Source organism: Pinus tabuliformis, chromosome 1_1 (genome assembly GCF_031772625.1).
Source record: "Pinus tabuliformis cultivar Carrire ecotype Pingquan chromosome 1_1, CPIR1, whole genome shotgun sequence".
Taxonomy (NCBI): Eukaryota; Viridiplantae; Streptophyta; class Pinopsida; order Pinales; family Pinaceae; genus Pinus; species Pinus tabuliformis.
Window position 1 is genome coordinate 845,631,939 of NC_142297.1, and position 12,262 is coordinate 845,644,200.

The window sequence follows — 12,262 nt, forward strand, 5'->3', positions numbered from 1 at the left end:
GTTGAGTTGCCTTCTTTTCACCTCCGAGTTCTGTGGTGCATTGAACCTGGCCCTGTTATGCAAAAACTCTGATCCTCGCAGGCCCTCAGTCTTACTACATAGAGTTTTTCTGCGTCACTTTCCTGATCGCCTTTGCCGTCAATTACTTCGTAGGCCAACGGCAAAATGAGCAGATCACCCTAGCCTGGGCGGCGCAATTTGCAACGAAGGACGAGATCTTTGAGAAAATTTTTAGTCTATTAGGTACCAAGGACGGAAACGATACTCCCCTGCTGCTGAAAGAAGGAAGGAATGTCTTCAAGTTTTATGCCAGCGGGTGCCGATATTGCCAGGGCTTGTTGGCGACCATGGAGGTTCAGAGCAGGCATGATCTGATCTAGAGGATGTATAATTCTAAAGTGCCTTGTAAGGATGACCTGCTCTGATCTAGAGGATGTATAATTCTATAGTGCCTTGTAAGGATGACCTGCTCTGATCTAGAGGATGTATAATTATAGAGTGCCTTGTAAGGATGAGGTCAATATCGAGGTTTATATGAATGAGGATGGTATGGATGCTGTCGTATTTGCACTGGCCAGGAAGAAGGCTGCCAAGAGTATGCACAAGGATACCAGGGATCTCCAACAGTATGCCAGCTTGCTTACGCCGCCTTCGAATCGGAAGTGGCTCAGCGAGGAGCTCGTTGCAATTGCCGAGTTTAACCTAATATTATCAACCATTTAAATTGGTGTATTTTTTTCTCATTGTACTCAGCCCTGCCTCTGCAGTTGCAAGTCTGTGGCACCCTCGCATATGTTTCTCAGACTGCATGGATTCAAACAGGAACGGTACGAGACAACATATTATTCGGACGCCCCAAGGAGGAGCAGAAATATCAGGAGGTTATCTTAAAGTCTTCGCTGTACAAAGATCTCCAGAATCTTTCCTTTGGTGATCTGACTGAAATAGGAGAAAGAGCTGTCAATCTCAGTGGTGGCCAGAAACAGCGGATACAGCTTGCCCGTGCTTTATATCAAGATTCTGGTATTTATCTTTTGGATGATCCTTTCAGTGCTGTTGATGCTCATACTGCTACTAGCTTGTTTAAGGTTAATATGGTCATTTCCTTTTGATATAAAAGGTTTTGAAATTATTATGTAGCTGGTGCTAATTTTGTGTGTTGCAGCTTTCTATAGCAATGCTTTTCGTTTTTCTTAGCTTCCTAATAGACATATTTTGATGTGTAGGAATATATAATGGGAGCACTGTCAAAAAAGACAGTAATTCTTGTAACACACCAAGTTGATTTTCTCCCGGCATTTGATGCTATTATGGTTAGTAAACAGTTATCCTAGTCATGTGGAAGCTGTTTGCTTGCTTGTAAACATCCTTTTGGCAAAGTTTTCTGATGGATGGCACATTAAAATATTTTCTGCAACTTTGACATATAATTTAATGCTAATAGTTTTGACTTTTTTTAATTTCTACACTGAAGTTTCTCTCTTTTGCAGCTGATGTTGGACGGTGAGATTCATCAAGCCGGGCAATATCAGGAACTGTTAGTCTCAAGTGAGGCATTTAGGGACCTTGTGAATGCAAACAAGAACACTGTTGGTTCCAATGAATCAGCAGCGACAAAGCCATCCACAAAAGATGAACCTGTCAAGGAAGAGAGAGATATTCAAAGCAGCAAGTCACAGACAGAAAAACTGATTTCAAATATAGCTTCTAACGGGGATCAGCTAGTTAAAAGGGAAGAGAAGGAAGTTGGGGACACCGGTCTGAAGCCATACATTGACTATTTGAAACAGAATAAAGGTTTCTTATATTGTGTATGTGCTGGTCTTGGTCATCTTATATTTTTGATTGGGCAGATTTTAGGAAATACTTGGATGGCTGCTAAGTTGCAAAGTCCTCAAATCGGTGTATTAAGGTTAATAATAGTGTACTCAGCCATTCGGTTCACATCTATATTTTTCTTATTCCTTCGGTCACTTTTCACCGTTCTTTTGGGGCTTAAGGCATCAAAATCCTTCTTTTCTGAGCTTCTGACTTCTTTATTCCGAGCACCGATGGCATTCTTTGATGCAACTCCATCGGGAAGAGTTCTCAGCAGAGTAAGTCGTTTACGTAATTACGATAGGCTTCATTCTTTACGTAATTAAGTCTTTGACAAAAAGTGAAATTTAACATACATGAGGGTAGAAAGCTACTGACATTTATCTTGTCGACCTCCTTTTCCAGGTTTCTTCAGATTTCAGCATTCTTGACGTAGACATTCCTTTCAGCTTTGTCATGTGCATGTCATCTACCATGCTTACAGCAGTCTTGGAGTTGTGGCTGTTGTGACATGGCAAGTTTTGTTTACAGCCATTCCATTGATTTATTTGGCCTTTCGACTCCAGGTAAACCGCTAATTCACACAAGTTTCTTGAGAAGACTCTTTACTTGACTGCCAATATTGTGAGAGAAATTATAACTGATTTTTTGTTTGTTCAATTTAATCAGAAATACTATTTTGCTTCTGCTAAAGAATTGATGAGACTGAATGGTACAACGAAATCACCTATTGCAAATCATTTTGGCGAGTCCATAGCAGGAACAATGACCATTAGGGCTTTCAGGGTTGAGGATCAGTTCTTCAAGAAGAACTTAGACCTTATTGACAAAAATTCGAGCCCCTTTTTCTACGGTTTCTCAGCAAATGAATGGTTGATCCAGCGTCTAGAGATGTTAAATGCAACTGTTATTTGCTCCTCTGCTCTTGCTATGGTTCTACTCCCAAAGGGCAGCTTCAATCCTGGTATGAAGTTGAACAATGAAACTAAATGTCAACTGTGGGAGATTTCTGCTGTTACTGGACACTTTTATATATAAGTTAATCATGCCTAACAAATTGAACTGGTGCAGGTTTCGTTGGGATGGCCCTATCTTATGGTCTATCATTGAACATATCGTTGGTTAAAAGTATTCAAAACCAATGTACACTTGCAAACTACATTGTTTCTGTAGAACGCATCAAACAGTATATGCACATTCCTACTGAGGCACCAGCCGTTATAGAAGATCACAGACCACCAGATAATTGGCCTTCGCATGGGAAGGTGGAGCTACATGAAGGTACCTGAGTTGTGTTTTCTAAAAAGATGACTGTGTTCAAATTATAAATTTGAATGGTTAATGATGTTTTCAATCAAATATATGATACGTGTGCAGATTAGATATAGATCCAACAGTCCCCTTGTTTTACGGGGCATTACATGTACATTTGAAGGAGGGCAAAAGATTGGGATTGTTGGCCGAATGGGAAGTGGGAAAACCACTCTCATTAGAGCTATTTTTCGATTAGTTGAACCTGGAGGGGGTAGAATCCTTATAGATGGTTTGGATATTACCTCTACTGGGCTTCATGATTTGCGGTCACGCCTTGGAATTATTCCTCAAGAGCCAACTCTTTTTCATGGAACTATTCGCTTCAACCTAGATCCATTATCTGAGCACTCAGAGTTAACAATTTGGGAAGTATGTAAATTCTATTCAACATAATCTCTAACTGAGTTTATCATATGTAGAATGAAAAAATAAATAATGCCATGAATTTATTTTCTGCTTTGATTAAGGTTCTGAACAAGTGTCAACTTGGAGACATTGTAAGGGGGAAGGTGGATGGCTTAGATGCACCAGGTGATTTTTGTAGTAAATATATATTTTTGAATGCAATAAAATTCTTTGACATGGCCATGAATTTGGCTGTTAGATTTGGAAGTTTTTTGTGGCCCTAAAAGATCAATAAAATGCAGTGGGGAGTGATGGAGAGAATTGGAGTGTTGGGCAAAGACAATTGTTTTGTTTGGGACGTGCATTGCTAAGGAAAAGTCGAATCCGTGTTCTAGATGAAGCAACAGCATCAATAGACAATGCTACAGATGCCATTCTCCAAACAATAATTAGGAAGTAATTTACAGGTTGCACTGTAATTACTGTTGCACACAGGATACCTACTGTTATAGACAGTGACATGGTTGTTGCCATCAGTGATGGTAAGGGCCTATCATTCTATCTTATCTTTGTGTTGTATGCATGGATTGGTTTCATCTGAATTTGTTGTACTCGAGGAAATGGACGGTACTGAAAGTAGATCTATTCACCTGTATCTAATTTGAACTATTACGATCTTGAATTCATGCAGGTGAGATGGTGGATTGTGATCATCCACTGAAACTGATGGAGAGAGAAGGATCGTTATTCAGGGGGCTGGTGACAGAGTATTGGTCCCACACATCAAATGCTCTTCTTCATGCAACAACCAATCATGAATAACCTTTCGATCTCTCTTCCTAGACCATAAGATCTTCGCTCGATGCTTTAATCCTTACATGATGGGCTAATTGTACCATTAGTGACCTTACGTTGATGGTCGCTAAATTGATGTATTTTCTTGTCAGATAAGATCTCGTTGTAAAGCCAGGTATTTACAATTGGCTCATCGTTATTGTAACCTGTATTTTTTATGAACGAGCATCATATTAGATATTTTTTCCTCCACTTAGAGCAGAAGTCCTCTTCTCTTTCTGATATTTTGATTTACTGAACCTGGTTAGTTAGAAAGTCATGCCAGGGTGTCCTTAAGGGACAGATGTAGCAAATTTGTTACGATTAGGTGGAAATAGCTTCTAGAAATAGGGACAGATGTAATTAGGGGATTTGTCTGTATTAATGCAATTGCTGGCTTGAATGTAACTCGTATTATCAACGAACTCACAGCTGCAGCAATAGCTTATGGCTTGGACAAGAAGGGTAGAGAGAAAAATATTGTTGTTTTTTATCTTGGCAATGGCACGTTTGATGTCAGCGTTCTGACTATTGACAACGGAGTTTTTGAGGTGTCGGCTACAAACGGTGATACCCATCTTGGAGGTAATTTGTCTGAACTCTGTCTGGCAGTTTTGCATTAAGAATTTGAATACGTGCACGGTGGTTATCATTGACTTTTTTGGTTGGCTTTCGAGCTTTGAACTTACCGGGATGTACACTAATATGTAGGTGAGGAATTTGACCAAAGGTTAATGGAATATTTCATCAAAATTGATCAAGAAAAAACACGGAAAGGATATTAGTAAGGATAGAAATGAAATAAGACATTCAATGTGTTCCTTGTAATATAGATATAAACAAAACATCTAAAAAAAATAATTTGAAACAATTGCTAGTAATATTTTAAAGAATGCATAATAAATTAACAATAAATATAAAAAAAAACAAACAAACACACCTTGACATGCTATATAGCAATCACATTACTAATAAACACTTTTTAAACTCTAAAATAATTAAATAGCTTAATTCAGAAACAAACACACCTATTAACATACTATATAACAATCACAATCACAACACTAGTAAGCCCTTTCATGTGGGAAGTGGAGACGAGTTTGTCGGAAGAATCATTCATTAACTAAACAACACAGCTTCGGACATTTTCTCACATTTACTTGCAGCGACAGACAATCTTGGAGGCAGCTTCGGACATTTTCTCACATTTACTTGCAGCGGCAGACAATCTTGGAGGCCTTCCAGTTCTTCTAACTCTTGACAGTTATAAACCCTGAATTCTCGAAGCTTTGCCAGTTCCCCCAATCCCCATAAGCTCTTCAACTTCGCGTAATCTACAATTATGATACGCGTCAAAGATACCAATGTCCCCATATGTGGCAACTCCTGCAATTCCCTGGAATGAGCAAGACGCAGACATTCAAGTTTCTTAAGACCATAAAGCCCATCTATTTTCCTCAAATTATAACAATCTGAGCAAGATAAACTTCTAAGTGTATTGGGCAATGTTCCAATCTCTATCAAATTAATACAATGATAGATTTTAATATTTTCAAGGCTGCAGCAAACACCTTCTGGTACTGATATCTCTGATATCCCTAATACTTGGAGATCTAATATTTTGAGCCTTGGAAATGTGCACATGTCAATGCTATAATCCATATCATTCAGTTTTTCTCTTTCTCCTTTCACCTCCATAAACGGTAGTTCGCTGATCAACGGGCAATAACATACAGATAGCTCCGTCAGCTGAGTCAACAGACCAAGTGAAGCGGGCAAACATTTCAATGCCGTACAATCCCATATTCCCAATTTCTTTAAGTTCCTTAAGTAACCGAGCGAAGCTGGCAGCCTGTCCAGCAAAGGCCCTCCTCCTACTTCCACAACTTCCAAACAGCTTAGCTCTCCAATTGCACTTGGCACTTCTTTTACATTTGTATCACTAAAATGTAACTGTTCAAGCGACCTCTGATATACCAGCTGCCGAGGGAGTATTTCAATTTTCTCACAACCGTTGAGATTTATATACTCAATCGTGTTTATATTTCCTAGTGTTTCGCTTGACATAGCTAAATTAGTGCAGAAACTCAAGTCAAGATATTGGAGATTAATTAATTTACAAAAGGAGTCTGGCAGCTTCTCCAAAGCCCGGCACCCAAACAGATTTATGTGGTGGAGGTTGGTCAAATTACCAAAAGATTCTGGCAGCCTCTCCAATGCGTAGCACATAGACATATTTATGTGATGGAGCTTGGTCAAATTACCAAAAGATTCTGGCAGCCTCTCCAAAACGCTGCAGTGATCCAGCTGGATGTGTTGGAGGTTGGTTAAATTACCAAAGCACTTCGGCAGTGACCTTATTTCTTTGCATCTGGTTAACCCCAGCACCTTTAATGACTGTAGAAGACAAAATTCTTCTGGCAATTCTGTTATGCGAGGCCTTGCGTAGCTTTCTCCGACAATACGACCCACTAACATCCGTTCTAGGTGCTTCAGCTGCCCAATAGATTTTGGAATGCTTGAAAGGGGAGCCTCAATCTCCAAATCCCGCAACTGTAAAGGTACCTGCAAAATGTTCAAACATAAATGGTATCATGCTCATCAAAAGTAACCATCATAACAAATTTGAGAACCTCTGCTGCAATATCAATAGCTAATAAACGCAATAATTACTTCAACAAATCCTAATTTACCTGCGATTCATTTTCCCACAATGTTTCTAATTTCCTCCCTTCCACTTGTAGGACCCTTAAATTCGTCATTGTAATCGAGGAAGGCAGGGAAGAGTGAGGACAGTTGTCCCAGCGCAGCCATTTGAGATTTGGAGAGTGCACCTTTGCCAAAATGCGTTCCACGAGTGCACCTTCGGTATCAAGAATTTGCAACCGCTTCATGCGAATATCACCCAATGCATCATCGACATCGATATCATGGTAGGCACGGAGACCCACTCTAATTCCCCGCACGGCTCTTCCCTGTTCAATCTTGAAACATCATAATTATTAGCCATTCTTTCTTATAAGATAATTGGAAGGTTTAAAAAAATAAAAATAAAAAATGGTTGAAGAATTAATCAGATTGATGGTTTAGCACTTACACATGGTCGCTGCAACAAATCATCGATGGTGTCGTCTGTAAAACGCCAAAGACGACACGGCAATTCTGGATCCTTAGCAATATTTCTCCCTATATCTCTAAGGTGATCATGCATTTGTATATTATTTTTACTGTCCACTTCAACAAGACACCTATCCCTTAGATTTTCAAACCCCCGCCTACCTTGCCACCCTGATCCGTCCCATACTTTTATAGCCCTGTCCTTGTTTTCTCCTCTGAAAAAACATGCAATGTCTAAGAATATACTTTGTTCTTCTCTATTCAGTGAGAGATAACTTCTTGCAAGTGTCTGTTGTATTTCAGTGGGAAGTATATTTTGTAGACTCCTCAACTCGTCTTCCCAGTTACATAGTGTTTTTCCATAAAGAAGTGCCCCGATTACTTTCAAAGATAATGGCAATCCGTTACAAGCTTGTAAGAATTTCTCTACCAGGGATTCAAATTCTGGGAGTGGATCTGGTTGGTTGAAGGCATGGAAGCAGAAGAGCTCCCGGGAATATTGTGTATCAAGCCCCGTTAGGTTATGTATGCAAGACTCTTCGATTTTTGAGCTAATAAGAACATCTCTGTTCCGAGATGTAATCAATATCATGGAATCGGAGGGGAGAACGGTTTGAACCGGCAAAAGAGCATCCATCTGAGCCACGTCATCTACATCATCTAAGACTACTAAAGCTTTAACAGATGCCAGATGCATCTTGAGCATAGCTTTACCTTCGTCAACGCTATCAATCATTTGTATGGCCATATCTGGTACATTCAGGTTCCGAAGAAGCTTTCTTTGCAACGATAATAAAGAACCTTTCCCTGCATTATCTCTAACTTCAGATACAAAACAGGATATACTATAATTTGAATTTTTCCTATTGAAAATTTCCTTTGCCAACGTGGTTTTTCCTATACCACCTAACCCCACGATCCCCAAGATCTGAGGTTTCCTGCTCTGCTGTAGCTGCATCATGACAGTATTTTCTAAATGGTTTACCTTGTCATCCAAACCTGTTGGAAATTGAGCAACGTCTAATGGTGCTTTTTTCACCTTTTTTAACACAAGTTCAACCACCTTATCTACCAGCTCCCCCTCATCTCTGGTTATTCACAAGAAAATAAATAGAACTAATCAAAAAGAGAAGTCTATGCACATAACATGTAACATGAAAAAAATTGAGGTCTCACCCGTTACAACTTTTGAGCTCAAAACCGCTGATTCCTGCAACATTAGAAAGAGCTTGTCTCCAATTTTCAATCTGGCTGGAGTTGTACCGCAACTTCTTTTCATGAGTTTGAGGGTCTTCATCAGTTTCCTGTTCAAGTTTATCCAGGGCTTCAGCATATTTACCCTTTTTGGACCGCGTCCACCGAAGCTCACTAGGCTCCACATGGACGAACACTGGAATTATGACCTTCTTTGTGTCCAACATTTGGACGAGCTCATTTAGACACCACGTTGAGTCGGCATATCTAGCAGAGAAAATAGCCACATGTACGGAGGCCGATTGAATAGCGTCCTGAATCTGAGGAGTCAAATAGTCTCCCCGTTGCAACTCAGGCTGATCCAGAAACACTCTCAATCCACATGAAAGAAGCCGCCGGTAGAGATGGCTGGCCAAGGTCTTCTTTACATCCAAACCACGATGGTTGATAAACACATCGTATTTGGAATTAACAGCGGTGGAGGCGCACGCAGAGGCGGAGGATTCAGCCATTGACGATTGGAAAATATAAATAGAAGTGATGAAAATGGTGTTGATTTTAGGGAAGCAGGTAAAGAGGGAGGGAAATAGCTTTGAGTCTGATAAGAGCAAAATTTCTGAGAATAATTGCAATGGAGAATAATTTCAGCGATCTATACTTCCAGTGGTCTCCGAGTCATGCTTCAACGCGGTTTCACTAATCGCTGGGTGAAGTGTATATGGTTTACATTTGACAGCACCCACGAAAATGATAAAGACTTACACCTGGTAGGCCCTCCTCAGCTGGACCTTTACCTTTTACCTGTCCACAATGAGAAAATATGGACTGTTACTCGCACATGTAAAGGACAAAGACCCACTAACCCGTCGGCAAAAAGCCGAAGCCGACAAAATGTGGGGCACTTGACGGGAGTGTTTGGAATTTCGATTGCAACTCATGGCTTGGATTGGGACTGTACCATCAAACTTTTCCACTAACTATTAGATCATATCTTCGGTATACAATTTGACACCAAATTTTCCTACATAACAATTTGACACCAAATTTTCCTACCTAACACTCTGGCAATTGGACCTTCACCTTTCCCATGTGCGCAACGAGAAAATATGGACTGGTTCTCACCCTGTGAAGGACGATATGCGCTCACGCGTCAGTAAAACCAAAAGGCGAAAGACACTTCACAGAGCGGTGGAATTTGGTTGGAATATTTTGGAACCAAACTTGGACGACACGATTCTAGGTGAAATCGCTTTTTTATTAGTTTATTTTGCCTTACTTTATTTTTAACCAATAAATTATGATTATTAAATTTTTTAATAATTCATATATTTACTGGTCTATAACGTGACTTTTTGAAAGCTTTTCTGGCGGGTTTTTCCGGTCGAAATCCGGCAGTAATTTATTGGAATCGCAAGTTTGATAGCTAGTTTCTGCACAATGAAAGCGTCCTAGGGGTTTTCGAGGGTGCTGAATCCAAATATGCAGTTAAAAAACCATTTTAACTGCAACAAATCAAGATTTAACCTCAATTTCTTCCGCCAGATTCCGTCACCGAAATCTCCAAAAAATCGCATTATAGACAACTCCCATATATAATATTTATTGATTCATGTATTTTTTCCTCGTCTTTCGTAACCTTGTATTATTTATTGAAAAGTAGTTTGTCTCTGCTTTGCCGGGTCTCTTCACCAATCAATTCACATGTTATTTTAAAATTTCAAGATAAGTATCAATTCATATTTTAAAATTTCAAGATAAGTTTATAGCTCAGCGCAATTAGCATTTTTCTGTGTGAAGCCAATAAAAAAAATCAACTTAATTATGTATTAGGATTATAGACCAGCTCAATTGATATTTTTGGCAGTCAATTTAACCCAACAAAAAAAAATCATATTAAGTACTCTGTTATATAATTTCAGAATTCAGATTTTTATGATTCATACTAATTAAAAGAATTTTTTTCTAAATAATTTTTGGCGTTAATGTTTGTAATTCTCTATTACAGTTAATCATCAAAATTCTGTAATCATCAAAACATAAATAGAAGACTTGACCTAACCAATAAATATGCTGAGATGTTCTAGCTAATTCCAATGAAAAAATAAAAAAATCAAATAAAATAAAAGTTCAAAGAAACTAACTATCAAATTAATAAAAATTAAAATAAACATTTAAACATAAAACAGAAATAAAAAATAATAATAAAAATAGTATGTTTTTAAAAAATTATTAATAAATAACTAAATCTATGAATAAATAGAAATCTAATAAAAATGAAAATATCCCCACGATAAACTACTCAATGAAATCTAAAAATAAATAATTAAATTATAATTATATATATATATATATAATTTAAAAAGCAATCAACCATAACACATAAAAATTAATTATATATAAAAAATAAAATAAATAAAAATCCTACAATAAATATAAAAAAAAAGTTTAATCGGAGAACCATTTACACGAAATAAAAGAATCAATTGAATATCAAAATAATAAATTAATCTAATAAAACATAAGACAAAAGAAAAATGAAAATCTATAATAGAAAAAAGCCTAATCAAAGAACCATTTACACAAAATAAAAGAATCAATTGAATATTAAAATAATAAATTAATCTATAAAAACATAAACAAAAGACAAAAGAAAAATAAAAATCTATAAAATCTGAAATGGAAAATTTTTTTTTTTTACAGAAACGAATAGTGAATATATTAGAATCTTGGCCTTAATGCCAAAGAGCGGATTACAAAGGGTGAGTCTAAAACGATAAGTGTCGAGTAGCCTTGCAAAACTGTGGCATTTCTGATTAGCTCACATCTTTTCTTAGCGGCAACTATGTGATCAATTTCAGAGATTTTCCCAAGCTTGTGGGTCCAAACAAACTGATTTAACAGAAAGCAATAAAACATGACAATGTTCTAAATTAAGGGATTGGTTCCCATATTTCCTGACCGCCTCTGAGCAGAGCACCAGCGGTAAGAAGGGCTGCTTTGTTAGCTTCAGTGTCTGCCTCTTTATTATTGGCTCTCAACACATGATAGAATTTTAAATTCTGGAAAGAATCACCAAGGTCTGAAATTCTGTGAATCAGCCTTGCTAGCCTTAGGTCCTTTGGCTTAGAACGAGTCACCATAGTATTAATAATAACCTGAGAGTCTCCAATAACATTAACCTCCCTGATGTTTAGCACTTTCAGCATCTTGAGTCCTTGATAAAGAGACAAAGCCTCCGCTTGGATGCTGGAAGCGATGCCCAAGCCCCAGGCGAAACTGTAAATCCTAGATCCAGCTGGGTTAAAAATAACTCCTCCAGCACCAGCTCTTCCAGGATTGTCCTTAGCAGCCCCATCAAAAAATAGAGAGTGCCTCTGATGGTTTGCAATCCATCCCTGGAGCTCGTTTGTTGTAGCCCTTATTTGCCAAGCTTTTGGGGGGGAAATACTCTTTCCCAAATTTTGGAACTGTAGATCGAGTGAAGAGCCCCGATTTTTATCTTGCTGAGAGAGATTTAAATCATCTTTGTGGTCTCTCAGGCACTCTTTTAACTGACATTTAATTTTAACTGCCACTAGCTTGACGTCTTGCTCACAGTTTCTGAAAATCCTTTTGTTTCGCTCAAGCCAGATCTGCCAGC

The 12,262-nt window shown here is 38.2% G+C and overlaps 1 protein-coding gene and 1 pseudogene across 2 annotated transcripts; one reads left to right on the top strand and one right to left on the bottom strand.

The window, feature by feature from the left end:
- The first annotated feature begins 254 nt into the window (after nt 1–254).
- Nucleotides 255–3,107, top strand: LOC149216897 (ABC transporter C family member 10-like; annotated as a pseudogene). Its single transcript, XR_016250108.1, has 6 exons — nt 255–1,023; nt 1,227–1,313; nt 1,491–2,096; nt 2,224–2,384; nt 2,488–2,782; nt 2,890–3,107. The product of XR_016250108.1 is annotated as an ABC transporter C family member 10-like (transcript).
- A 2,240-nt stretch (nt 3,108–5,347) lies between these two features.
- Nucleotides 5,348–9,795, bottom strand: LOC149216898 (disease resistance protein RPV1-like). Its single transcript, XM_089391285.1, has 4 exons — nt 8,605–9,795; nt 7,409–8,516; nt 7,005–7,286; nt 5,348–6,876 (listed from the first exon to the last, which is right to left on the bottom strand). Exons 1-4 carry the CDS (start codon nt 9,132–9,134, stop codon nt 5,431–5,433), a joined length of 3,366 nt encoding a protein of 1,121 aa, XP_089247411.1. The 5' UTR covers nt 9,135–9,795; the 3' UTR covers nt 5,348–5,430.
- Nucleotides 9,796–12,262: the final 2,467 nt, after the last annotated feature.

What these genes read in the sequence shown, in the direction of transcription:
- LOC149216898 (XM_089391285.1), bottom strand. Translation starts at nt 9,134, where the DNA reads ATGGCTGAATCCTCCGCCTCTGCGTGCGCCTCCACCGCTGTTAATTCC. An exon ending in GAGCTCAAAAGTTGTAACGG is followed by an intron (nt 8,517 to 8,604) that starts GTGAGACCTCAA and finishes GTGAATAACCAG; the next exon opens with AGATGAGGGGGAGCTGGTAG. An exon ending in ATTTGTTGCAGCGACCATGT is followed by an intron (nt 7,287 to 7,408) that starts GTAAGTGCTAAA and finishes AAGATTGAACAG; the next exon opens with GGAAGAGCCGTGCGGGGAAT.